Source organism: Pseudophryne corroboree, chromosome 2 (genome assembly GCF_028390025.1).
Source record: "Pseudophryne corroboree isolate aPseCor3 chromosome 2, aPseCor3.hap2, whole genome shotgun sequence".
Lineage (NCBI taxonomy): Eukaryota > Metazoa > Chordata > Amphibia > Anura > Myobatrachidae > Pseudophryne > Pseudophryne corroboree.
The window spans coordinates 592530204-592558000 of record NC_086445.1 but is presented as its reverse complement, the minus strand read 5'-3'; the positions used below and the strand labels follow the sequence as shown (position 1 = coordinate 592558000).

At 42.4% G+C, this 27797-nt stretch overlaps 2 protein-coding genes across 3 annotated transcripts in view; both read right to left on the bottom strand.

Annotated features, from left to right (window-relative positions):
• The window catches only part of HIVEP3 (HIVEP zinc finger 3), a 255814-nt gene extending 252462 nt beyond the window's left edge, over positions 1–3352 (bottom strand). For both annotated transcript variants that reach the window (XM_063954614.1, XM_063954616.1), the window contains exon 1: positions 3122–3352. The gene's annotated coding sequence lies outside the window, so the exon portion shown is untranslated. The remainder of the gene's footprint in view (positions 1–3121) is intronic.
• A 2510-nt stretch (positions 3353–5862) lies between these two features.
• SERINC2 (serine incorporator 2) overlaps positions 5863–27797 on the bottom strand; it is a 127212-nt gene continuing 105277 nt past the window's right edge. Inside the window, exons 5-10 of the mRNA XM_063954606.1 lie at positions 22954–23091; positions 21494–21663; positions 20251–20341; positions 15450–15585; positions 14551–14757; positions 5863–6497 (exon numbers count right to left, since the gene is read on the bottom strand). Coding sequence (XP_063810676.1) covers positions 6359–6497; positions 14551–14757; positions 15450–15585; positions 20251–20341; positions 21494–21663; positions 22954–23091 — 881 coding nt within the window. The 3' untranslated portion in view covers positions 5863–6358. The remainder of the gene's footprint in view (positions 6498–14550; positions 14758–15449; positions 15586–20250; positions 20342–21493; positions 21664–22953; positions 23092–27797) is intronic.

Genomic DNA, 27797 nt, shown 5'->3' with positions numbered 1-27797 from the left:
TCTTAAAGTGCCCAAGGCTCCTAATGGACCCATCTATACCCCATGGTACTAAATGGACACCAGTATCCTCTACGGACTACGAGAAAAGGACTTACCGGTAGGTAATTCAAATCCTATTATTGTTTCAGATACTGTGATTTTTCCCCCCCAGATTTATTGTTTCCCCAATCCATCTCAAAACTTTGCCTATACATAAAGCTGGGCATACATTATACAATTATCTTTCAGATTATTGCCAGATTTGGCTGGTTGGAATGAAAATCTGATAATGGATGAGAGTAAATGACAATCGACCTTTTTGCTCCCAAACGCTGGAAAACGGACAAAACCTGTCGTTCATTAAAATTGGTTAAATCCAAGATTTAACAAAATTTCACTAAATTACAGTTTTTATCTGTTTTCCAGTGTTTGGGAGCAAAAAGGTCAATTGTCATTTGCTCTCATCCATTACCAGATATGCATACCAACAGGCCAGATCTGACAGATAATTGTATAGTGTATGGCCAGCTTTACAGATGTTTCAGTGATTTGCAGATCATTTTCAGCAAATACAGATCTGACAATTGTTAAAGGCTCATCAGTTTACTAGAAATGGTCTGTAAATCTGCTGATTGTTACCATACACTAGCAATCAACAGCCCCAATTGATCTGTGAAATCCAACATATTGGACAACCTGATTTAACAATTCAAAATCACTTTTTGGTTGGAATCTGCGATCTGTGAACCCTATACATAGCAATAGCCCCAACTGATTGCTAATGTACTGTATGAGGGTCTTTACATGGATTTTTACCAATAGCATGTATTGTGCCATCACCACACGCTAACCATACTTGACTACTGTCCCAAAATGTCCGCAAGTGTCACAAATTTTGCTGAGTTTTCCGGCACTTCTGGGAGAGTAGACCAGCATGATGAATCCTAAACAATAAATTTGACTAATTGTCATTTTGAGCTGATATGGAGAGACATATAGTCCAGTATGTACACACTATTGCGTGTTCCGGTGCGTCATTCATTGCATCCTCAAATCTGCCTGAGGTGCAGGCAGATCTCAATATATCGTTAACGATTTTGTTCAAATCGTTAAGTGTATACGCACTACCGGACATATATATCATTAACAATCTAAGAACCAAAAGAAGAAAGATATATCGTTCGGTCGTTTGAAAGATTGCACAGTGCGTAGGCACTATATAATTTGTGCTGGAGTTCAAGGGAAAACGGGACGACCATTGCATCGTTTGCACATCATCTAGTGTGTACCCAACTTTAGTCAAGTCGGGCTTAAAGTGATTTGGATCATTGCAGTCGCATCTGCATACAAATGGCTTAGTAGAATAGGAGGGTTCCACAATGGGCTACACCACACCTCCGGGACCTACCTGAGGGGACCATAAAAAAGTCAGCAAGTATACCATTGGTGCATCAGAAATAAGGTGTGCGTCATTCTAACATTTTAAATAACTGGTGGGTGAAATTCCTTACCCCACGATTGATGATGGATGAGTGATTATTTGATACCGTTTGCTCACTGCAATTTGGATGTTTTACTATCTATGCTAATGCATTGATTTTGTGACCATAAGATTTAATGAAATATTCTTGCATATTTTTGGTGTGCTGGCTACCAGTGTTTTACTGCACCCTCTTAAGCCAAGGAAGACATGGACTATGCTATTACGATGATTTAACCAGCACCTGAATGATTTAAAATTGGCGCAATTCATGCAAGCTTTATAGAGAACATTTTAATTAGATTGCTAAAATATTATTATTACCCATTATTTGAAAGAGTACATTAAAAGTGCAGCGGTGGGGTTTGTGTTTTATATTAATATAGACCTGAAATTATTTTCCTGGACATGCAAAGGGAACAAAGTGTTACACCTGTTTGCCATGTACTTCCATGAAGTGTAATGTAAACTATATTTCTCACATGAGGTAAAACCTTAATTAAACAATGGTTTAATGTATTGTAACAGGAGCAAAAGAAGAGCAACAGACAAGTGTGTAGATAGACTAACCAGACAATCACCTCATCACATGTACCTGACCAACACTATATTTCTGTCCAAGTTTTCTTTGTCCGTTGGATTACTGTCCAGTACACTAAGCTGACAGTTAAATGAAAGCTTCTTAACTGGCGTGTTATGCTCATGATATATTGAGCTGTATAAAACACATATACTACTAGTATTATCCAATAATTATTTTACAGGTGTCTTGTTTATGTCATGAAATTAGGAATATTTTAATGGAATAAATGAGGGCTACATTTATGTGTAGATTGACAGAAATAATGCAATGCAGTTGTACTTAGAAGAGAGCAAGCATTGGTTACAATAGTAGTAATTTAAAATGCCATTCACCCTCAAAACAAAACCCATATGATTAAAAAATAACAAAGATATAAAATAATAGAAGAATAACAGAACTGAAGAGCGGTGAGTGGAGCTATAAAACATGCAGGTTACAAGTGATTCCTACTCATTATTGTCAGGTATGGCTGACACTATGAATGGTCACTTTATTGGGGAGCCAGGTGATTACCTTAAGGTTACATATCTATTTTAGCAGATCCTAATAGGCAAGCCACAGAGCCAGAGAAAATGATGTGCCAAATAAATGAGCCATTATGCCTAGCATCACTTTTATGTATCATGGAACCAGGCTACATGTGTCACCAGAAAAAAAAAAAAAAAAGAAAAAAAAAAAAAAGTTGCTTATAGAGAATGAGAATTATACAGGAGCTGTATTTTAAGAAATAAATCAAATAAGCTAATTTATGATCCAGCTGTGGTATATAACAAAATGTTAACACTGCGTGTGTCAAGAATAAATGAACCATGCGACCTGTGTCTAGGCAGGTGTCACCATAAAGGATGACCCACCAAGGTACCTGGTTCCTGCTGGAAGGGATTCGCACCCCAATTTTAACGACAGAGTCGAATTAGATGAATGACAGCAATGTAGTACAGGGTCACTATAATGCAATGTACTGCTACGCACAATACAGGACCACATACACACACATGCATATGTGAGCACAAAATGCACAGATGAAAGTGTATACACACAGTGAGGGAGAGAGAGAGGCCCTGTCAGGCTGCACTCACGCAAATGATGTCATTTCTCCAGCCCAGAGCTTTGATGACGTCACGCTGCTGCAGCCGCCGTTTCCCAGCAGGCAGCCCCGGGCAGAGAAGCTGGATGAGCCGGGGCTGACATGTCCGCTCACATCCCACCACCTCACACCTGGTGCCCAGCCGCTACAACCTACATGGAGAACCCCTGCAAGGGGGGAAATGGTACAGGCCGCCTTCAGGCGCTGTCATCCAGAGCCTGGCCGCGCCCACCTGGGAGGCGGAACAGAGGGGAGAGTGAGTTGAGAGGCGGGCAGCTACCGTGTAAAACGTAGTAGAGCTAGGTATTTACAGCACTCTAGAATTGATCGGACGCGCCCACTTGGACGTAGGGGAGTTTAAAAAAAAACAAAAAAAAACTCCCAGTTACGGAAATGGTAGTGCTCGCTTAGTCTCGTGTAGTGTGCACAGGGTCGCGGCCATTCTTTAAAAGAGGGGGAAACCACATGCAGCTATTCCCCCTAGCGCTGCTCGCAGGGGAGGAGGAGCGGCAGCTGGGTGACAACATGGGAACGTACATCTTCACATAAAACGAAACACAAGAATGATCGCATGCGACACTGGCCTGTCTGCTGGAGACGGCTCACCGGGCTATAGGCAGCAGCCTGCACTCAAACAGTGCCCTTCTGCGTGCTAAGCTAGCTGCTGCTGCTGCAGTATATACCTTTGCCTGTCTGCCACATCCGCATATTGCATATAAAGATCCCCGTTTTTTATTTAACCTCAGAGGCAAGGCAGTAAGGACACCTCTATCCATAAGCCCCAGCACCTTCACCAATTTCAGCCAATCATTTTAGTTGTTGGTTGCCAACAATATAGTTCTGCAATTAAAAAAACCTACATACATAAATGTGGCACAGTACATAAGCATAGGTGGGGATGCCTTTTCATAAGTTAATACTATGGGCTATATATTGACACGTTATCATTTTGGAAGTTTTTGTTTACATAATTGCAACGTGTTGATACTCCGATTTACCAACATATAATGTATCCAGCTACTCACATCTGCAGTAACATTGCTGCTAGGTTTTTTTTCCAGTTCCAATTTTAAAATCCAGACAGGCCAGTGGGAAACATAAGCCATAGCATCCAGGCAATTGTGAGTTTTTAATTTGGATGGGGGGAGGAGGGTACCATAAACAGTCCATGATGCAACCAAATAATAAAAAAAAAAACCCACAAAAAAAAAACCACAAAAAAAAAAAACCACATGAAGAAAGTGCAGTACATCAATGCACAAAATAGAGGTATGACACTTTAATACCAACATCTTATTTCTTTGCTAGATAGGATGCAGTCGGCAGTTGCCTTAAGCAGTTATTGATCAGAAGTGCAGATGGCTGACTGGCACTGTGCACATTCATTACCTTGCCAAGACAAAGTGGTAATGTTCAGGCAGGTAGGAATTATGGGGTCTATTCATGAAGCACTGAAAAGTGTGGAGAAGTGAGCCAGTGGAGAAGTTGCCCATGGCAACCAATCAGTGTTGAGGTAACATTTATAAAGTGCATTCTATAAAATATGTAGCAGCTGATTTGTTGCCATGGGCAACTTCTCCACGCTTTCCACTGCTTCATGAACAGATCCCTAAATGAGGTTGACTTAGGATACACCAAGTTATCACCTGGCATATTGTGGGTAACTCAGGACATTGGCATAGAACCACAAAAGTGGGACTATCAACCAGGATCCAAAGAACTACTTAGGTCTTTTATTACAGACTAATGTAATCATCAAAAGTAAAAATGGATACAAGGCTACATAGGAAGACTAAACAAAGGCTATACAGGTATTCCGGCTTAACTGCCAGCATCTGCAATCATTTCTTTAAAGCTAAAAAATAAAAAAATAAAAAAAAAATCATAATCCAAATTAATTTTATATTTGTTCCATTACAAAAGAGGGAAATTGTCAGTCTAAGTAGTATTTTAATGAATACTAAACAAGTCAATAAAGAAATTATGCAATAAGTTTACTTGAAACATCATTGAAGTGTGTGTGTGTGTGTGTGTGTGTGTGTGTGTGTGTGTGTGTGTGTGTGTGTGTGTGTGTGTGTGTGTTATAATAGAGATAGATAGATAGATAGCACTGCTTGCCATAATAGTGTAATGATAAATATTTGGATTTAGATATATCGGGGGAGGGACGACAACAAAGATTGTAGACCTCTTGTACGCAAAACTCGGATTAATATGCCTTTAAAAAGAAACAAAGAAAAGGGCCTGGGTTGACAAGCCTGTCCTTCTCTACAGCGCCTTTCTGCGACACCTCACCAAACTGACCTGGAATGACTGTCACTCTCTGGATATTCAGTGCCTTCACAAGACATTGTTACTACTGCCATCTGTTTGCCACATTTCATACAGCATATCCACGAGTGTAATATCGTTTTCATTAACTGCACTTTGTCACCATCTAGTGATAAGAGATAAAGTAACTTACTTGTGCAGACTAATATTTATCTCTCTCTAGAATATATATTATTGTCAAGTGGACCTTTTGTCTACACACATGAGAGACATAGACAATTTGTGGATTTAACCAGTACACAGCCTATTAATTTGCCAGTGATATTACCAAGGAACCATAGGCCCTGGCGCGACCACTTCTCGAAGAACCGTACACATTGGACTTCAATATATTCAATGATAATTGTATTCGCTGTTTTTTTAACATTGTGTATTGGCTTAGAGAATTGAAATATGACCAAAAACATTTACACTTGTTTATTTATAATGTTACAGACATCACAAAGAAGTATAAAAAATATATTTTACAAAAGTAGATAAAAGCAGGATTCAAGACTTCCTGTAAGGCTTCTGTAATAGTTTAAATTCTTCTAGTTACACAATTATGCATTTCATTGTATCCTAAGGGTGGTGCTGCAGGGCTGTGAGGGCCAAGCTACATAAATATGTATGACAATATTACACAAACCTGATTAAAAAAAAAAAACACACACACACACACACACAAGAACACATAGCCATGTGCTATGGACTGCCTGGATTACAAAACATGGTATGTATGAATAGGTCAACAGGATTACGTAATCTAAACAGGACATTTAATCAGCAACTCCGGGGACATAATGTAATCTAATCCAGGTCTAAAAGAGAATGAAACAAATGTTGAAGAATGAGGTATTTAGATAAACAAATAAAAATCAGAAGCAGTTAGATGTGAAGGGTCAGTTGCTTTATTCAATCAGCTGAAGTCCCTGTCAGAGAGAATCACAGGAGCAACTAACGTCCACAGGTAAAGGAGGAGTCCAACCCAGCTGGAGGAAATCTTCACCCACACCGCTGACCAGGGACTGGTCAAGGAGTTATCAGAGGACCCCGGCCTGGGGATAATAAACAAAAAGTGTTTGATCATTAAAAAGGTACTGGTTGATTGGACCCAGCATATGCTGGTCAACCTCAGTTGTCGTTCATCCCCCAACCAGCCCTCCCCTTGTCTCTGGCTGATGCCCCCCTCTACATTCTGCTGTTCTCTGCTTCAGCGCACAATCCCCTCCTTCCTTCCCACCAGTGGCAAGTCCACCTCTCGGGTACTTGTCCTATCTCCCTTGCAGTGGAAGCCTTTGGGATGCATGCCCAAACTTCCACTGCGCTCACATAAAGAGATGGGACAGACCTTCTACAGTTATATAGCTTACTGCAGTTAACATATTTGCTATGTGAACACGTTACCAGCCTAAACAGTTTCATAAGAACAAAAAACTAAAATAATAAAATAAGAAACACGCGCGCACACACTTTTCAAATATAAGTCATAGGGAGAAATTTAATGGATGTCAGTTTTAGCAGTTTAGGGGCAGATTTTGAGTTTGTAGCAAAGTTAAAAATAAAAAAAGCAAGTAAATTTGTATCTTGAACAAACCATGTTGCATTGCAAGGGGTGTAAATATACAGTATATTTATCTTTCTTCTGCATGCAGGGTAAATACTGGCTGCTTTTGCACATAACCCACTAATGCTGGAAAACTATTTTACACTGCAATCTAGATTGGAGTTTGGACACGCCTTTCTAAAATCTAGATTTCTCTGCACAGGTTACATTGGCCCACCTGCTGCGCAGCATGGTCTTACCAAAGTTACTTGCTCTTTTTTGTTTTGCTCTCAACTCCAAATCAGCCACTTAATATAACCAGACCAAAGACAGCCAACTGGTGGCCATGTTCATCCTGCAATTTCAGAGGCCCTGGCAAGTTACACAGCCCTGGTTAATAGTGTATACCCCAGTAGTATACTTTAGAGAAATAGATTATATGGTGTTATTTAGGAATTATTTTTTCTAGATTAAAACATTTTCCTACAACAGTAATTTCTGTGTTTACCTCTTTAATTGCCTTGGTGGTCTTTCAAAAGAAAGCTTACCATAAAAGCACAAGACGTGAATTGAACATTTCCCATACCCTCAAATAAAAATATTCGTTATGGTAGACTTACCGTCGATAACTCTATTTCTCCTAAATCAACAGGATAACATTGGGATATGAGGTAGTGACAGCGGATTGGCACCAAACGATCAAAGCTTTCAGCTTCCCAGAATGCAATGGGCCCGTCCCTATATCCCCACCTCCTGGCTCAGGCAATTCAATTGTTTTCCAAAGCTCAAGGCAGGTGCATCTTAGAGAGCCCTAATCAGGCAAGAAGAACACACATGCACACCCCGTAGAAAAAGGAAGAGGTTAGTGAGTGAAAGGATCCTCAAATCAGGTGCGTCAGAATGGGATCCTTGTGGATCCTGGGACTTAGGAGAAATAGAGTTATCAATGGTAAGTCTACCATAATGAATATTTCTCCTGCAGGGTCCACAGGTTATCCACAGGATAACATTGGGATGTCCCAAAGCAATTTAGTGGTGGGGACACTCTTGATTGGACAGGAGAATACAAATTCTCCTGTCCAGTGTCCTGAGAGGCAAAGGCATAATGTCTAATGAATGTGTTAATGGAAGACCATGTGGCTGCCTTGCATATCTGTTCTGCTGAAGCACTACATTTGAAGCAACCTCGCCAGTGTCTGCATTTTCAGAAGGCCATCTTCTCTTGTGAAATCCGTAGAGAATGAAGAAAGCCTGTTTTTCTGATGGCACTGGTACGATTCACGTAGAGCCTTAAAGCACGGACTACGTCCAATGATGCATCTCCCTCAGAAAAGTCCGGCCCTTGGAAGTCCGGGACTACAATTTCGTCGTTAACATGGAATTTAGATGTCACCTTAGGAAGATACTCAGATTTGGTTCTGAGAACTGCTCTATCTCGATAAAAGAAAGAGAACTTTAGCTGTCAATCACTTAAGATCCACTCGATTTAGTGGTTCAAATGAGGCAACTTGAAGGGCCTTTAGAATTAAACTTAAGTCCCAAGGCACTGTAGGAGGAACAAAAGGAGGTTGAATGTGCAGCATTCCCTGGAAAAAAGTGTGCACATCCTGTAGGTTAGCAATTTTCTTTTTGAACCATACAGTCAATGCTGACACTTGCACTCTCAAGGAAGCCACACTTTGTCCATTCCTGCCTGAAGGAATGCTAGGACCCTGGAACCTCTGAAAGATCTAGGATCAAATTTCCGGTCACTGCACCACTGAATATAGGCTTGCCATATTAGGTGATAAATGCACGCTGAGGAAGGTTTCCTTGCTCTGAGCATTGTTTGAATTACCGGTTGTGAGAATCCTCTTGCTTTCAGGATGTCTCAAGAGCCATGCCGTCAAAGACAGTCGATCCAGGTGCTTGTGACAGCAAGACCCTGAGACAGTAGATCTGGATGTTGAGGGAGTAGAAATGGAACATCCATCGACAGCCTCTGCAGATCTGTGTACCGATGTCTTCTGGGCGATTGGTGGAAACACATAAGCCATACGAAAGTCCCATCTCACTGACAGGGCATCCACAAAGATCGCTCTGGGATCCTTTGTTCTTGACCTGTATGCGGGAACTTTGTTGTTCTGACGGGATGCCATGAGATCTCTCTCCGGTAATCCCCACTCCAGAATTTGGAAGGCCTCGGGGTGTAAGGCCCATTTGTTTGCATGAATATGGCATGTTGACTGAGAAACTCCTGGAATGAACACTGTGGACAAGGCTGGATGATGACGTTCTGCCCACTTTAACGTGTGACTTACCTCCTTCATTGCGTTTTGGCTGCGCGTTCCTCCCTGATGGTTGAGGTACGCTACTGCCGTTGCATTGTCCAAGCGGATCTGGACTGGCTTTCCCTGAAGAATGTCCTTTGCTTGATTCAATGCCATGTAAATGGCTCGGAGTTCCAATATATTTATTGGCAGGCAACTTTCTTCCTTGGTCCACTGCCCCTGGAAACAATTTCTTCCTGACACTGCCCCCCCAGCCCTGAAGGCTGGCATCCGTTGACAGAATTTCCCAATCTGCTATCCAAAAGGGTCTCCCTTTGTCCAGATGGGATGTCTGTAACCATCAGTTTAATGACCTCCTTTCTTCCAGAGGAAGGTCCATAGGGGGTAATTCCAAGTTGATCGCAGCAGGACATTTTTTAGCAGTTGAGCAAAACCATGTGCACTGCAGGGGAGGCAGATATAACATGTGCAGAGAGAGTTAGATTTGGGTGGGTTATGTTGTTTCTGTGCAGGGTAAATACTGACTGCTTTATTTTTACACTGCAATTTAGATTGCAGATTGAACTCACCACACCCAAATCTAACTCTCTCTGCACATGTTATATGTGCCCCCCTGCAGTGCACATGGTTTTGCCCAACTGCTAAAAAATTTCCTGCTCCGATCAATTTGGAATTACCCCCATAGTCTGCATTTTTATTGTCTGATGAAAACCATTCCATTTGGAAAGGATCAAACGTTGCAGAGGCCTCGAGTGGAACTGAGCATACTCCACCATGTCGAATGTCGACACCATCAACCCCATCACATGCATTGCTGCGTGAATGGAAACATTTTGACCTTGTAGCAGCTCCTGAATCCTTGACTGAATTTTGGATATTTTGTAATACTACTCTCTGAAAACTCGAATCCAACACAGCCCCCAAGTGAGTCAACCATTGTGACAGAACCAGGGACGACTCTGCCCAATTTATGAGCCAACCGTGTCTCTGCAAACAAGCTATTATCTGTCACAGATGACACTGAAGCAATTCCTGAGATTTTGCCAGGATTAATAAATTGTCAAGGTATGATAAAATCCTTATCCCCTGCTGTCGGAGATAAGATGCCATTACCACCATAATTTGGTGAACACTCTGGGAGCTGTGGCCAGTCCAAATGGTAAAACCTGAAACTGAAAATTTTGCTGGAGGATAGCAAACCTGAGATAGCGCTGATGGGACAGTGCTATAGGAACATGAAGATGAGCGTCCTGGATATCCAGGGATACCATAAAATCCTCCGGCTCCATGTCTAAAATAATGGAACGTAAAGTCTCCATATGAAACTGAGGCACCCAAATGTACTTGTTCCGCACTTTGAGATTGAGTATGGGCCGAAACGACCCATTTGGCTTCTGGACTAGAAACCGGTTGGAATAAAAACCTTGTCCTCGTTGTGCAGGTGGAACTGGAATGATCACTCCTGACTGAAGCAAATTCTGAACTGCCACTACCAAAGCCCTAGCCTTCGTTTCCACTGAAGACGGGCTGGTACAAAAAAAACCTTGAGGAGGTGTTTCATGAAAGCAAACTCATAACCATGAGATACCGCTTCTTGCACCTAGGTATCTGTGGTAGACTGCTGCCAGATCTGTGCAAACTGAAGAAATCAGCCTCCCACCAAGAGGTACACCAGGTGGAGGGCCGCACCATCAGGCTGATAGCTTAGCTTCTGATTTGGAAGCCGGCCCTCTGGTAGCCCATTGCTTTTTAGTCTTACCAGACTTCTCAGATAGAGACGGTTTGCCATAATGCTTTCCTTTTGCTTTTCCTTGAGTCCGAAAGGAGCGAAAAGCTGGAAATCTAGGCTTGGATTTGTGTGTGGAAGGAAACTTCACTTTCTTGGAATCTGCTTCTGACTCCAAAATACTGTTTCATACTTTACCAAAAAGAATATCTCCAGTAAAAGGCAAAGACTCCAGAACTTTCTTGGATTCTGAGTCAGCTTTCCATGTACGTAGCCAAACCACTCTGCGAGCTGCTACTGCCGAGGCTGATGCCTGAGAGGCAATTGTACCCATATCAAAGGCTGCTTCTTCCATAAAAATAGCTGCCTGTTTGATATGTGCAATATGGGATTTTTACTCTCTTGATGCCATTGAAAAAGTCATCCTCCAATGCATCAGCCCAGGCTGCCACTCCTTTTGTCATCCAGGCTGTAGCCATGGCTGGTCTTATGATTGCCCTAGACAAGGAGAAAATGGTTTTAAGAAAAACATCTATTTTCCTATCCGTGACTTCATTTAATGATGTTGAAGGCAGAGGTAATGTAGATTTTCGCACCAATCAGATGGCATGCGTATCTACTTTGGGAGCCACCCCCCTTTTTAAACCATCCCCAGCCAGAAAAGGATAATGGGAATTCCATTTCCTTGAAATTCTAAACTTCTTACTGGGTGTAACCCAAGCTTCTTGCATAATTTCCGTCAGCTGTTCTGACCCAGGAAACTCAGTCCTAACTATTTTGGGACGTTTAAACACAGGGGTCTTAGATTTTAACAAAGGCTCTGCTGTCTTCTCTAGGGATAGAATTGCTTTCATAGCACTAATTAGCTCAGGAATGTCCACTGAGCTGAGGCCTTACTCCTCGTCTCTGTATGCAGACCCGGAGTGCGATGAGTCCTCATCTGAAACATGTGTAGATTATGAAGATGTTGTTTCATGTTTATGTTATTTACTTACCACCAACCTTTCAGCCTGTTTCTGTTGAGAGGCTGCAGATTCCTGTAAAAGGATGTGATAACCCCCAGGTGGATTGTTGCATGTAAGGGTTAATAGGGTAACCTATCCTTGGTATAGGAGCTGGCTTTATCCGCTCAGCTATACTAGATAATTTCTGTGCAAAAATAGACCATGGGAGTTCAACTTGAACCTGTGCCTGCTTCGGATTATTCAAGAGGCTTTGGTGAAAGCTAAAACAATTTGCACATAATCCATTCTGAACCAGATCCTGAGAGGTTAACCTAGCTTTGTAAGACAAACATGAAATAAGTAGTGGTTCTGCTGTGAGTGTATTTTCTTCACCCTTGACGCTCTTAGACATGATAAATAATCACACACTTGTACAATGTTAACTACACAATTTGTGACCATGATCACTTTAAATTTTGTTAAAGTGAGATACAATCCGACCCTACCCTGCACTGCACCAGCATTGAGGATCGGAATACACAGAAACCTGACAGAAAATAGTAAAGTCAGCAAACACACTAGCAATCAGTCACAGGTTATACATTAATATAATAAGCAATATGAACACATAATCAACTACAGATACATTTCAAGTATGTAGGAGAAACATATTACTGCATTACCTTATATAAGAGTTTAGACTTATTCAATCGCACAGTGAAAGATACAGCAGCAATAGTTTACAGACTCATATGCATCAGGCACTTATCCAACTATTCATACCAAAGGTAGATAGAGACTTAGGGCCAAATGTAATAGAGTGAGTTTCAGAAAGTGAGAGATTTGGTAAGGTTTTTCAGGGTTTTATTTAATGTGGCAATCATTTACACAGCAAGATCAACCTGATTTTGTAGTGTAAATGATTGCCACTTTTAAAAAAACTGAAAAACCTTACCAAATCTCTCAAAGTGGCAATCATTTACACTAAAAAATCAGGCTGATCTTGCTGTGTAAATGATTGCCACTTTAAAAAAAAATCTGCAAAACCTTACCAAATCTCTCACTTTTTGAAACTCTATTACATTTGGCCCTTAGTGCTGTATCACCCTGCTCAAGAGAGTGGGATACAGGGAGAATTCACCCCGCTTCCAGGATCGATCAATACGTTAGTTAACGCTGAGTGGATCCAGATGCTATTAATGTACACAATCGCCCCCGTGAACCTAAGATGCCCAAGTGAACACAGACACACCAGTCATACAGCTGCCTATGCTGCAACTGGGTCCTTTTAGATACACAGCGTCTCAGACAGAAGCAGGAACTCAGTTCATGGCGGGAAGCTCAGAGGAAACTGGTCATGAACCGGGGGGAGGGCGACCAAAGGAGCGCATTACTCCCCACTGCTGACATCAACCCTGGGGATCGCGGCCTCATACTACCCCACCCCTGGATCCCAGCCTGATCCCTAAGGCCTAGCACTGGTGCACCCGAGGTGGCAGCCGCATCAGCAACTGTTCAGTAGTCTCCATCCTAAAACAGTGCGGCTGTGTCTCGCATTTCTCCTACTAAGCGGAACCAATGCCTTACCTTCTCCCCGTGCTCCAGCCACAGCCTGGTAACGTGTGCTGGACTTACTAGTATATATATAAAAATAAAAATGTAAGACTATCAAAATAAAAAAGCTTATGGCTGCTTAAAACCAGCAGCCCATTGGCCATGGTCCGGCTCCTGCCACACAAAACAAAAAACTGAATTTCCTGAGCCAGGAGGCGGGGATATAGGGACGGGCCTGTTGCATTCTGGGATATTGTATTTCATACATTTCATTTTTTTTTAAACTGCGAACCGGGACTTGCCTACTATCAGGGGATTCCTGAATGTACCCGTGAAGTGGACGGGGCTAAGGCCATATGAAGGGTTTCACTGTGAATCACATCATGACTTCACACACTATATATGTACTGCTGCAAATTGGGGCCACCAGGGCATGACTGGCCAAATTGCTAACACCTGGACTTCCCCAGAGCTCACGGAAAATAAAGTAGATAAGTCTGCACATTTGATCTCACAAGTCCAAACACCCATAAGAAGGAGGCATGGTCACATTTAAGGGTTGTTACCAGCACACATTTCCCTTCCCCTAAACCAGCTTTTTGAATGCCATGTATGCAATGGCAGGAGCATGCAGCAATGGTTTACTGCTCCTATGCAGAGCAGTGGTGAACGGGATATACTGCCCAGCCTTCCAACTCAATCGGAAAAAAAGCCCCCAAATCAGGAGGTAGGGCAGTGGTGAATTTCCCACTAGGCACGTGAGGCATGTGTCTATGGGTGACACAGCATGCTGACTTGAGAGCCCTGCTAGGCCGATGGCCAGATGAGGCCAGGTGATTCTTTTTTTGTTTTTGTCATTCTGACATTGTTTTATTTTGTAACTAGTGAGAGAGGAAGGACATTGTGGTGGTGGAGGGGGGGGGGGGTTATACTGGCACAATATTTGTATGTTGGTTTATAATGCAAGGATCAGTCCTGTATATAATTTGTACTTTAAAGTAAAAGGTTAACAAACTCATACACCTACTGTCGCGTAACCAATATATGGGATAAGATAAGGGATGTACTCACAGATACCAATTTGTTAGCGTCATCATGATGTAAAGAGAGGCGAGGAAAAGGCAGAAATGGAAGAAGCTGTAATTGTAGCACACATTATCCTCTTCATTATCATACGCATGGTGCACCCCATCTTCAGTACTGTGGACCGCACCATCTCCAGAGCTTTCCTCTGTTTGCATCAGCTTGTTCACTTGCTGGTTGCTGGAGGAGCGGAGGCTGTAAGCACGAGAGATGACAATGTGAGTGAGGGGACATCCCCTGGAGAATCAGGCCAAGGATTAGCAATAGTGCATAGGGTTTCACCAGCCCTTACATGGGTCCCACAAATGTTTAGTTATGTTCCTGGTGTTGGGGAAATGGCCTAAGAAGCCAATGCAGCAGAATGAGGTGCAAGGGGTTTGGAAACTGTCAAAACACAGGAAATAGCAACAGTGGCATCAGAAGGCAGGTGTGGCCCACACCCGAGTGTCACCCTCGGAAGGGGTGACACCAAAGTGCCAGCTTTTCTGCAATGACAGGAGCCAAGTGCTGCAGTGTGATAATCTCCTGCAGCACTCTGCTCCTGTCACAGATGAGAGCCGGCACTACATGCTGCCCAGTGTCCGGTGGCAGCGAGCATCTTCAGGGAAGCTGGACACACCCCCAGAGCGAAAGAGAGGAGATCCTGTGAGGCCACACTCCATTACATTAGACCACGCCCCCTTTTCGGGCACCCGCAGCTCCGGCGAGTTGAGGGGGTGAAATAATGCAGAGTGTGTAGCAGGTGTGGCCACACCAGTTGACACCTCTGAATGGCAATAATTAGGGTATCGCAAAAGTAGTCTTATTCAACCATTGGTCATTTCCATCAAAAGAAAAAGATGAGAGTTTACACATGTGCCAGACTGATACTCTCCTTTACAACTCACCTAATGAACAGAGTGCATAGAATGAAGATCGCAAGTCCAACAATGCTTGGAGCATCCCACCACTGAACCGTAGTGGAAGTGCTAGATGTGGTTCCGTTGTTCACAATAGCCAGCAATGTGGGATTGCAATTTCTGTCTGAGAGAGCAAGCAGAGCAAAGCATCTGATAACTGAGCATATTGATTTAACAGCTTCTATCTTTGTCTCACAAATATCAAGCAACTGCTCTTTCCTTTCTTAGGTTATGCATGCTTAAAAAACATGTGGATCTCTGGCTTTAAATCAGTGTTTACCAAACTTGGTCCTCAAGGCACACTAACAGTGCAAATTTTAAGGTTAGCCATACTTGAGCACAGGTGAATTCATAAGTACATCGGTTATACTGATTTAAGCATCTTTGCACAATCCTTAAACCTGGATTGTCAGTGTGCCTTGAAGACAGAGGCTGGGAATCACTGCTCTAAAAGTCCTGAAATTCAGTAATTTGTGTGCCTGTAGTCATAATTGAACATCTGATCATCAAGGTACTAATTACCTGGGCCAGGCTTCTTGGCAGGGGGGGGGTGCCCAGGTCTGCCAACTCTCCTCTCTTACTTGTTTGCAGCAGTAGCAGCCTCTCACCCCAGCCTAGCACTCGCTGGGGTGTGCTGGACTACAGTGTGGTGGAGTGGGAACGATCACACTGACCGTGACTCTGAATCCCCCAATTATGCCACAACCCCCAAAAAGTATATGAGCCCAGTGGAAATCATGCCGCAACTTGAAGGAAATATTGTACGTTACCGCTGTTTCATAGATGGCGTTCTTTTTATTTGGATGGGGTCTACTGAGACTCTTCACCTGATGTTATCCTACTTTAATGGGCTAGACTCCCCCATTAGGTTTACTATAAATGAACGTAATGGGTGGTATTCAATTCTTTTCACCCCTTTCCACACCCGTTCTGTTACTGCTAACAGATGTGGTATCGTCATTTCAGCTCGCTACCCCCGGCGCCCAGCCCTTTATGCAGCTCAGCCTGATTACTTTGGGCGTGATATGCGCGACAACGGGGATCACTTTAGAAAGGAGATTGGGCGTGATAGATTATTTGAATACCGCCCAATGAATGTATAGATTTTCTTGACTGGCTATGGTCACAGACTGTTCAGAAAGCAGACAGCTATCCTGAGGAAGGGGTGCATCCCCCAAAACGGATGTCCCAATAAAACACGAGTGCCGACTGCATGCTTTATTTTGGGGTTGCCACATCCCAGAGGAAGGCATTAAAGCCAGTACAACCGAGTTGGAGCAAGTGGAGTGCCGGATTGAAAAACCCACACGCACACACAATATTAATCTAATGCCTTGCATGATGTTTTAAGCCTTATAACCAAGATTATTAAACAAGTGGCATATTTAAGCTTTTATTAGAGAGTGCCCATCACTTGGAATACAATTTTTCATATTAATATATATATATATATATATATATATATATATATATATATATATATGTTGAAAAACGGCTGCGGCACTCAGGGTCTTATGAAATAGTCAAAATGTATTTACATCACAAAATAAAACACCAACGTTTCGGGGTATCTAGCCCCGTTGTCTTGACAACGGGGCTAGATACCCCGAAACGTTGGTGTTTTATTTTGTGATGTAAATACATTTTGACTATTTCATAAGACCCTGAGTGCCGCAGCCGTTTTTTCAACATGTCCATTTTTCCTGAGGGCACCGGGGCAGGTACTTATTAGGAGGAGTGCCGGGCTATTCTTTTGATATATATATATATATATATATATATATATATAAAAACACAGAAGTATCTTTATCTTGCGCCAACTCGGGAGCGACACACTGGGATAGGTCTTTGTTGGGAGACCTCAGAAACATACAAAGAAAAACACAGATTCCCAAGTGCGCTAATAATGTAATGTAATTACACAATTCTTCCAGCGTTTATTTAATCCGAAAATGTGGACTGGAGGATGTTTAGATCTGGGGACCTGTAACAGACACCCCTCACCAAAAAGTCACCCAAACAAGAGGCCAACAGGCCAATTAATAAAAAGTTATTTTAATAACATATGATTAAACATATGAATTTTAGTACACAATATAAAATTATATCAATAAAACACAGCCACAACCAACATGTTTGTAAGATGGATTCTAGATACTCCCTCACCTTTTTCAAGGTGCGAGCTCGTTGGTGTTTTATTTTGAGAACGTAACTTGTATAAGGATGCTCCTCTCACAGAGATTCTGCAGTCTCTCCCCAGGCAATCGAGATTGCCTGGGGAGAGACTGCAGAATCTCTGTGAGAGGAGCTTCCTTATACAAGTTAAGTTCTGCCATATAAATCCATCGAGAGTGAATTAGCCTTTTTTCTTATATGCGTTACCCCTGATGAAGTCGATAAGACGAAACGCGTTGGTTTGTCAGTCAGAAAATCGCACCCTAGTTTGTGAAGATACTCCCTTCGAGCTCGCACCTTGAAAAAGGTGAGGGAGTATCTAGTATCCATCTTACAAACATGTTGGTTGTGGCTGTGTTTTATTGATATAATTTTATATTGTGTACTAAAATTCATATATCAATAAAACACAGCCACAACCAACATGTTTGTAAGATGGATTCTAGATACTCCCTCACCTTTTTCAAGGTGCGAGCTCGAAGTGAGTATCTTCACAAACTAGGGTGCGATTTTCTGACTGACAAACCCAACGCGTTTCGTCTTATCGACTTCATCAGGGGTAACGCATATAAGAAAAAAGGCTAATTCACTCTCGATGGATTTATATGGCAGAACTTAACTTGTATAAGGAAGCTCCTCTCACAGAGATTCTGCAGTCTCTCCCCAGGCAATCTCGATTGCCTGGGGAGAGACTGCAGAATCTCTGTGAGAGGAGCTTCCTTATACAAGTTACGTTCTCAAAATAAAACACCAACGAGCTCGCACCTTGAAAAAGGTGAGGGAGTATCTAGAATCCATCTTACAAACATGTTGGTTGTGGCTGTGTTTTATTGATATAATTTTATATTGTGTACTAAAATTCATATGTTTAATCATATGTTATTAAAATAACTTTTTATTAATTGGCCTGTTGGCCTCTTGTTTGGGTGACTTTTTGGTGAGGGGTGTCTGTTACAGGTCCCCAGATCTAAACATCCTCCAGTCCACATTTTCGGATGAAATAAACGCTGGAAGAATTGTGTAATTACATTACATTATTAGCGCACTTGGGAATCTGTGTTTTTCTATATATATATATATATATATATATACACACACACACACATACACATACAAACAGAAAATTCAGCACTCACCATAGCAAGCTCGCTTATCCTCACAACATCAATAAATAAATGTTGGGGGTTTAGTTAGTGAATTGCCCAATGCACGCAAACCGCTCGCCAAGGTACCCCACCTTCTTGCAGGTCCTACACTGTCACGGAGTCTTAAAAATTAAAACCTGGCAACTGTATCACACATAATATAACTGCAATTTTGCCCACTAGGTTTAATGTGTACCTGCCACATATCTTATGGCTTTTAAAGGTACACTAGTCACCATGGGCTACATGCACCCCACCCTATGAGTGGTGAGTGCAGACATTGCACCCCGCTTCTGGGGTGGCGAGTGCTGTGGTTTTATTTTTGTTTGTATATTGCAGGGTTAATCTTTGGTTAACTCCTATTAACTGTGGCCACAAGCTTTTTCATGCACCCCTATGTAAGCTCAATTGTTCTAAACCTGTGTCAGCTGCTCCTTAGTAATTTATCAGCCAGTGTCAGGTGACTAGTGTACCTTTAAAAGCTATAAGATACCCCAAATATACAGAGACGCCTTGATGCGGCTTTGGGGCTTAGTCACACATTTGCACAAATATGTGTAACCAAGATCTCTGAATTCTAATATTATGTGGGATTTATATCTTGTTGCCGTTATCATTCAGGGTGCTGGGGAAAACAATGTCTCTCTTTTTTTCTTACTTCGATATATCCCTCCCTTTCGAGCACCTGAATGATATCATTAAGCTGATTGAGCATCTACCATTATATATGTCTGTTGTGAGAGGCAGAGAGGTTCCTGCATTAGGAGGAGGTGCAGGCCCTGACATGCCACATGGAGCATTATGGGGTTGCTCCAAGGTAGGTAGCGCTTAGCTTAGACATATTGTAGTAAGGAGCCATTATCATGTGGCTCCTTGCTGGTTAATCATAGACCCAGATTGGGCTAATGGAGGTGTGAGGTGTGGTGCCTCTGGACTGGCTGAGCTGGATGGCTTTAGTGTGGCATACCTTTACATTCTATTAACACTTTTCACTTATTCATTTTTTTAACACTATTTCTCTATTTTAATTACATTTCATTTTTGTATCACCTTCTCTATAGCTTCGGCTTCCTAAATACTAATTTATTAACACTATAGTTTTTTTCACTGGTATGCTGCCCTGGGCTTTCTGGCTTATGCTGGTGTTTTGGGGTGCCACACCCTGCACCTAGATATAGCGCTAGGGACCCCAAATATGCAGAGACACCTTGATGGCGCTTTGGGGCTTAGTCACACATTTGCGCAAATATGTGTAACCAAGATCTCTGAATTCTAATATTATGTGGGATTTATATCTGGTTACTGTTATCATTCAGGGTGCTGGGGGAAACAATGTCTCTCTTTTTTTCTTGCTTAGAAATACCCCTCTCCATCGAGCACCTGAATGATATCATTAAGTAGATAGATAGATAGATAGATAGATAGATAGATAGATAGATAGATAGATACACACATATACACACACTTACCAGGAACATTCGCCATAGCAGACCAAGTGACGAACATGGTATACAGGGTTATAACAGATGCCTGTAATAATCCAGAGTGTGGTTGAACCTCCTATAACAGAGGGCAAAAAAAGGCCTATTGAAGTATCAATGAATGAAAAATAGGCTGTATACAATGGCTGAAAACAGACAATCACAATTATTATACACTGCTCTATTTGAATAATTGCACTTGCTATAGGTGGTGGTGAAGGGGGGGAATGGATATAGCAGTGATATGGATATCGAATTGGCACCTGCCATCATACACGTCAACAAATGTAAACTATAATGGATGCTTGAAGTATTTTTGATCTGTTCCACATTTGATACATGCACAGTTAAAGATCTTAAATGCATTTACTGATCACCATTTTAAACAAGTGCTCAAGTTCTGTACATTATTGGAACATACAGCAGGACAATGTACCTCAATGGAATGGTTTACATTTTTACTCCCACCTCTATGGGACACAAGTAAAACAAGTGAGAGCATCCTGTCTTAATATCCCACGCAGTAGTTATTTCCTTAATCTTGCTGGCTGGCTGTCACACATACAGGCTGTTTGTTTCCTCTCACATAATGTGCATGGAAGGTTTGTGACAGTTGTAAGAATGAATTGCACTACTGCACCTTCTGTCTCACCCCTACTGGTGACCTCCTCAATAGCTGGTAGGCCTCCCATCCTGATGTCCCACTGATCTTCTGCCTACCGTATTCTTAAACTCATACCGTACCAGTAATTTGGACCCGGCATACACTGAGTCCCACCATCCCAGTGTCAGCACTGTAGGGTTCCCTTCTTGTCTCATCACCATCATGGCAGTGGAAGCTATTAGTAGTGAGGGGGGGGGGCGAGGTGCCTTGCCTCCCACTGTACATGTCAGAGATCCAATTATTATATAGCACATGTCCAACTTCAAGTGCAGTGGGGAAAACAGGGGGCAATATAGAAAACCTCCATATTAAAGGCCCACTTCAGACACTGTGGGTGCGTATTATTTAAATTTACATAGATCTATGCACCCTCTCCGGTCTTGCACAGCATACAAAACACATAATGATGGACAATCAGCTTTTTGCCAGAACTGACGACTGTATAAATGCTAGCCATTTATTTAATCAAGATTCTAGACTTGTCTGCTATACTAACTCTTGTCACACATTGTTCAGGATTCCATGCCAAACATTACTAATAATGTCTACTTACTAGGAGTTTCTTACCTGGACTTTGGGTAGAATTGATACTATAGAAATAATGACACAGAATATCAGGTTCAAACTAATAAACACTTTGTTGGGGGCACAATTATCTGGTTTGGTGTAGTAAATATATAGGAAAACAATAGCCGTGATTGAGGCAGCATAGAGTAGCACTGTACATATCAGGAGACCTAGAGACATTGTAAAAGAAAAAAAATAATTATTATTATTATTCCATGACCAATTAACAGTCAGACACAAATGATTACAGAAAGTGTAATATATTCTTTCATACATATAACAAGGGAAGTGTGAGGTCAATTTTCCAACCTTTCCATTAAAAATTAGTAGAAACTATCATTAAAAAAAAAAAAAAAAAAAACATTTGATTTGTCCCAATTTTAAAAACTTGTGTAAAAGCTATTTAGTTGATACAGAGTGTGTGAATAAGTGGTTAATTAATTTTAAGATTGATTATGCTCAATATTGAAAGTTTCCACTGCAATTATAGTAAGGAAATGGTTGTAAGCTCATAATACAGGTTGAGTATCCCTTATCCAAAATGCTTGGGACCAGAGGTATTTTGGTTATCGGATTTTTCCGTATTTTGGAATAATTGCATACCATAATGAGATATCATGGTGATGGGACCTAAATCTAAGCACTGAATGCATTATGTTACATATACACCTTATACACACAGCCTGAAGGTCATTTTAGCCAATATTTTTTGTAACTTTGTGCATTAAACAAAGTGTGTCTACATTCACACAATTCATTTGTATCATATACACCTTATACACACAGCCTGAAGGTCATTTAATACAATATCTTTAATAACTTTGTGTATCAAACAAAGTTTGTGTACATTGAGCCATCAAAAAACAAAGTTTTCACTATCTCACTCTCAGTCAAAAAAGTCCGTATTTCGGAATATTCCGTATTTCGGAATATTTGGATATGGGATACTCAACCTGTACTGAGCATAAACAGAGAATCAAAAAATTAATTAACTTAAAGACTCTCTAATGAAGGGGGAGGGGACCGGGCATCAGTAAATGCTGCTTAACGGCTCTAAGAACATAGAAACAAAATAGGAACTCCTTTTAAACAAATATATGTATAATAAAATAAAATAAATTAAAAAACACACAACGGGGAGTGTGCTTTAATGTTACACTAGTTAACAATAGAAAAATCCATAGATAGAGCATGTACCATGCATTTCAAAAGGGGAATTTGAATATATGCATACCACATTGAAACAGTGTAGACACACAATGCTAAAAAAATTTCAGCAATATCAGTAGTTTTGTTTTAGAAGATTGGGAAGGCTGTCTGTCAATTATAGGTCAATTTGCTATTAATATATCTGGCCATTAGAAAACTTATTTTATCACTGTTTCTGCAAATTAACAGTTAACCTTTTGATCAACCCCCATGCTCATGCCATGTAATTTAATAGAAAGTTCCAGCCTTACCAGCATACCAGCACTTGGTGTTGCCATCTTCAGCCCGCTGGAGCCAGGCCTCACTCCAAGAGTGGGCAAGGTCAATAATCAGGATGAGCTGCACAATGATGAATAGGAAACCACCAACCATGCCAAAATAATACCACACTGTATGGGACGAATTAACACAATTGAGAAGATCAGCATGGGTGGGTAAGAAAAAAAAAAAAGGCATTTTGTTTCCCCCAGCACCCTGAATGATACCAGTAACCAGCTGTAAATTAGAGATGTGCACCGGACATTTTTCGGGTTTTGGTTTTAGATTCGGTTCCGCGGCTGTGTTTTGGATTCGGACACGTTTTGGCAAAACCTCCCTGAAATTTTTTGTCGGATTCGGGTGTGTTTTGGATTCGGGTGTTTTTTTTTTCAAAAACCCCTAAAAAACAGCTTAAATCATAGATTTGGGGGTAATTTTGATCCCATAGTATTATTAACCTCAATAACCATAATTTCCACTCATTTCCAGTCTATTCTGAACACCTCACACCTCACAATATTATTTTTAGTCCTAAAATTTGCACCAAGGTCGCTGGATGACTAAGCTAAGCGACCCAAGTGGCCAGCACAAACACCTGGCCCATCTAGGAGTGGCACTGCAGTGTTAGACAGGATGGCACTTCAAAAAATTAGCCCCAAACATTACATGATGCAGAGATAAATAAAAAATAAAAAAATAAAAAAGAGGTGCAAGATGGAATTGTCCTTGGGCCCTCCCACCTACCCTTATTTTGTATAAACAGGACATGCACACTTTAACAAACCCATAATTTCAGTGACAGGGTCTGCCACCCGACTGTTGCTGAAATGACTGGTTGGTTTGGGCCCCCACCAAAAAAGAAGAAATCAATCTCTCCTTGCACAAACTGGCTCTACAGAGGCAAGATGTCCACCTCCTCCTCATCATCCGATTCCTCACCCCTTTCACTGTGTACATCCCCCTCCTCACAGATTATTCATTCGTCCCCAATGGAATCCACCATCTCAGGTCCCTGTGTACTTTCTGGAGGCAATTGCTGGTGAATGTCTCCACGGAGGAATTGATTATAATTCATTTTGATGAACATCATCTTCTCCACATTTTCTGGAAGTAACCTCGTACGCCGATTGCTGACAAGGTGACCGGCTGCACTAAACACTCTTTCGGAGTACACACTGGAACGGGGGCAACTTAGGTAAAATAAAGCCAGTTTGTGCAAGGGCCTCCAAATTGCCTCTTTTTCCTGCCAGTATACGTACGGACTGTCTGACGTGCCTACTTGGATGCGGTCACTCATATAATCCTCCACCATTCTTTCAATGGTGAGAGAATCATATGCAGTGACAGTAGACGACATGTCAGTAATCGTTGGCAGGTCCTTCAGTCCGGACCAGATGTCAGCACTCGCTCCAGGCTGCCCTGCATCACCGCCAGCGGGTGGGCTCGGAATTCTTAGCCTTTTCCTCGCAGCCCCAGTTGCTGGAGAATGTGAAGGAGGAGCTGTTGGCGGGTCACGTTCCGCTTGACTTGACAAGTGTCTCACCAGCAGGTCTTTGAACATCTGCAGACTTGTGTCTGCCGGAAAGAGAGATACAATGTAGGCTTTAAACCTAGGATCGAGCACGGTGGCCAAAATGTAGTGCTCTGATTTCAACAGATTGACCACCCGTGAATCCTGGTTAAGCGAATTAAGGGCCCCATCCACAAGTCCCACATGCCTAGCGGAATCGCTCTGTTTTAGCTCCTCCTTCAATCTCTCCAGCTTCTTCTGCAAAAGACTGATGAGGGGAATGACCTGACACAGGCTGGCAGTGTCTGAACTGACTTCACGTGTGGCAAGTTCAAAGGGTTGCAGAACCTTGCACAACGTTGAAATCATTCTCCACTGCGCTTGAGTCAGGTGCATTCCCCCTCCCTTGCCTATATCGTAGGTAGATGTATAGGCTTGAATGGCCTTTTGCTGCTCCTCCATCCTCTGAAGCATATAGAGGGTTGAATTCCACCTCGTTACCACCTCTTGCTTCAGATGATGACAGGGCAGGTTCAGGACTGTTTGCTGGTGCTCCAGTCTTCGGCACACGGTGGCTGAATGCCGAAAGTGGCCCGCAATTCTTCGGGCCACCGACAGCATCTCTTGCACGCCCCTGTCGTTTTTTTTTTAAATTCTGCACCACCAAATTCAATGTATGTGCAAAACATGGGACGTGCTGGAATTTGCCCACATGTAATGCACGCACAATATTGGTGGCGTTGTCCGATGTCACAAATCCCCAGGAGAGTCCAATTGGGGTAAGCCATTCTGCGATGATGTTCCTCAGTTTCCGTAAGAGGTTGTCAGCTGTGTGCCTCTTATGGAAAGCGGTGATACAAAGCGTAGCCTACCTAGGAATGAGTTGGCGTTTGCGAGATGCTGCTACTGGTGCCGCCGCTGCTGTTCTTGCTGCGGGAGGCAATACATCTACCCAGTGGGCTGTCACAGTCATATAGTCCTGAGTCTGCCCTGCTCCACTTGCCCACATGTCCGTGGTTAAGTGGACATTGGGTACAACTGCATTTTTTAGGACACTGGTGGCTCTTTTTCTGATGTCTGTGTACATTCTCTGTATCGCCTGCCTAGAGAAATGGAACCTAGATGGTATTTGGTACCGGGGACACAGTACCTTATGCAATTCTCTAATTCCCTGTGCATTACCAGACACACGTTTAACACCACCGCAGCTGCCAAGACCTGAGTTATCCGCTTTTCAGCAGGATGACTGCTGTGATATTTCATCTTCCTCGCAAAGGACTGTTGGACAGTCAATTGCTTACTGGAAGTAGTACAAGTGGTCTTCCGACTTCCCCTCTGGGATGATGATCGACTCCCAGCAGCAACAGCAGCGCCAGCAGCAGTAGGCGTTACACTCAAGGATGCATCGGAGGAATCCCAGGCAGGAGAGAACTCGTCAGACTTGCCAGTGACATGGCCTGCAGGACTATTGGCTTTCCTGTCTAAGGAGGAAATTGACACCGAGGGAGTTGGTGGTGTGGTTTGCAGGAGCTTGGTTACAAGAGGAAGGGATTTAGTTGTCAGTGGACTGCTTCCGCTGTCACCCAAAGTTTTTGAACTTGTCAATGACTTCTGATGAATGCGCTCCAGGTGATGTATAAGGGAGGATGTTCCTAGGTGGTTAACGTCCTTACCCCTACTTATTACAGCTTGACAAAGGCAACACACGGCTTGACACCTGTTGTCCGCATTTCTGTTAAAATAATTCCACACCGAAGAGGTGATTTTTTTTTGTAATTTGACCAGGCATGTCAATGGCCATATTCGTCCCCGGGTGCCTGACTTAAACAAACCACCTCACCATCAGAATCCTCCTTGTCAATTTCCTCCTCAGCGCCAGCAACACCCATATCCTCATCCTGGTGTACTTCAACAGTGACATCTTCAATTTGACTATCAGGAACTGGACTGCGGGTGCTCCTTCCAGCACTTGCAGGGGGCGTGCAAATGGTGGAAGGCGCCACCTCCTCCCGTCCAGTGTTGGGAAGGTCAGGCATCGCAACTGACACAATTGGACTCTCCTTGGGGATTTGTGATTTAGAAGAACGTACAGTTCTTTGCTGTGCTTTTGCCAGCTTAAGTCTTTTCATTTTTCTAGCGGGAGGATGAGTGCTTTCATCCTCATGTGAAGCTGAACCACTAGCCATGAACATAGGCCTCAGCCGTTCCTTGCCACTCCGTGTCATAAATGGCATATTGGCAAGTTTACGCTTCTCATCAGACGCTTTTAATTTTGATTTTTGGGTCATTTTACTGAACTTTTGTTTTTTGGATTTTACATGCTCTCTACTATGACATTGGGCATCGTCCTTGGCAGACGACGTTGATGGCATATCATCGTCTCGGCCATGACTAGTGGCAGTAGCTTCAGCACGAGGTGGAAGTGGATCTTGATCTTTCCCTATTTTACCATCCACATTTTTGTTCTCCATTTTTTAATGTGTGGAATTATATGTTAGTAATATATCAATAGCAATGGCCTACTGTACTGTACTATATATGTATACTGTTGGTCACCAAAATGCTGCACTGTAATACTAGAAGCTATAGAAAAGTATATATATTGTATATATCAGTACAGAGTGGTGTAACTGTGACCCATGTGTCCTGACAAGCAGTATAGAAGCTATAGAAAAGTATATATATTATTGTATATATCAGTACAGAGCGGTGTAACTGTGACCCATGTGTCCTGACAAGCAGTATAGAAGCTATAGAAAAGTATATATATTATTGTATATATCAGTACAGAGCGGTGTAACTGTGACCAAGTATATATTATTATATACTGGTGGTCCCCAGTCCCCAGTCCCCACAATGCAGCACACTGATGATATTTGCAGCACACTGAGCACAGATATGGAGCATTTTCAGGCAGAGAATGTAGATATTTTCAGCACACTGAGCACAGATTATTTGCAGCACACTGAGCACAGATATTTTCAGCACACTGAGCACAGATTACGGAGCTTTTCAGGGAGAGAACGCAGCCATGTCCTCTCCGTTCAATCTCCAAAGCACGAGTGAAAATGGCGGCGACATGCGGCTCCTTATATAGAATACGAATCTTGCGAGAATCCGACAGCGGGATGATGACGTTCAGGCGCGTTCTGGTTAACCGAGCAAGGCGGGAGGCTGCCTCGGTACCGTGTAAAATGGGTGAAGTTCGGGGAGGAGGGGGGGAAGGGGGGGGGGGTTCGGATCCCGAGGAACCGAACCCGCTCATCTCTACTTTAAATCCTACAAAATATTAGAATTCAGAGATCTTGGTTGCATATATTTGCGCAA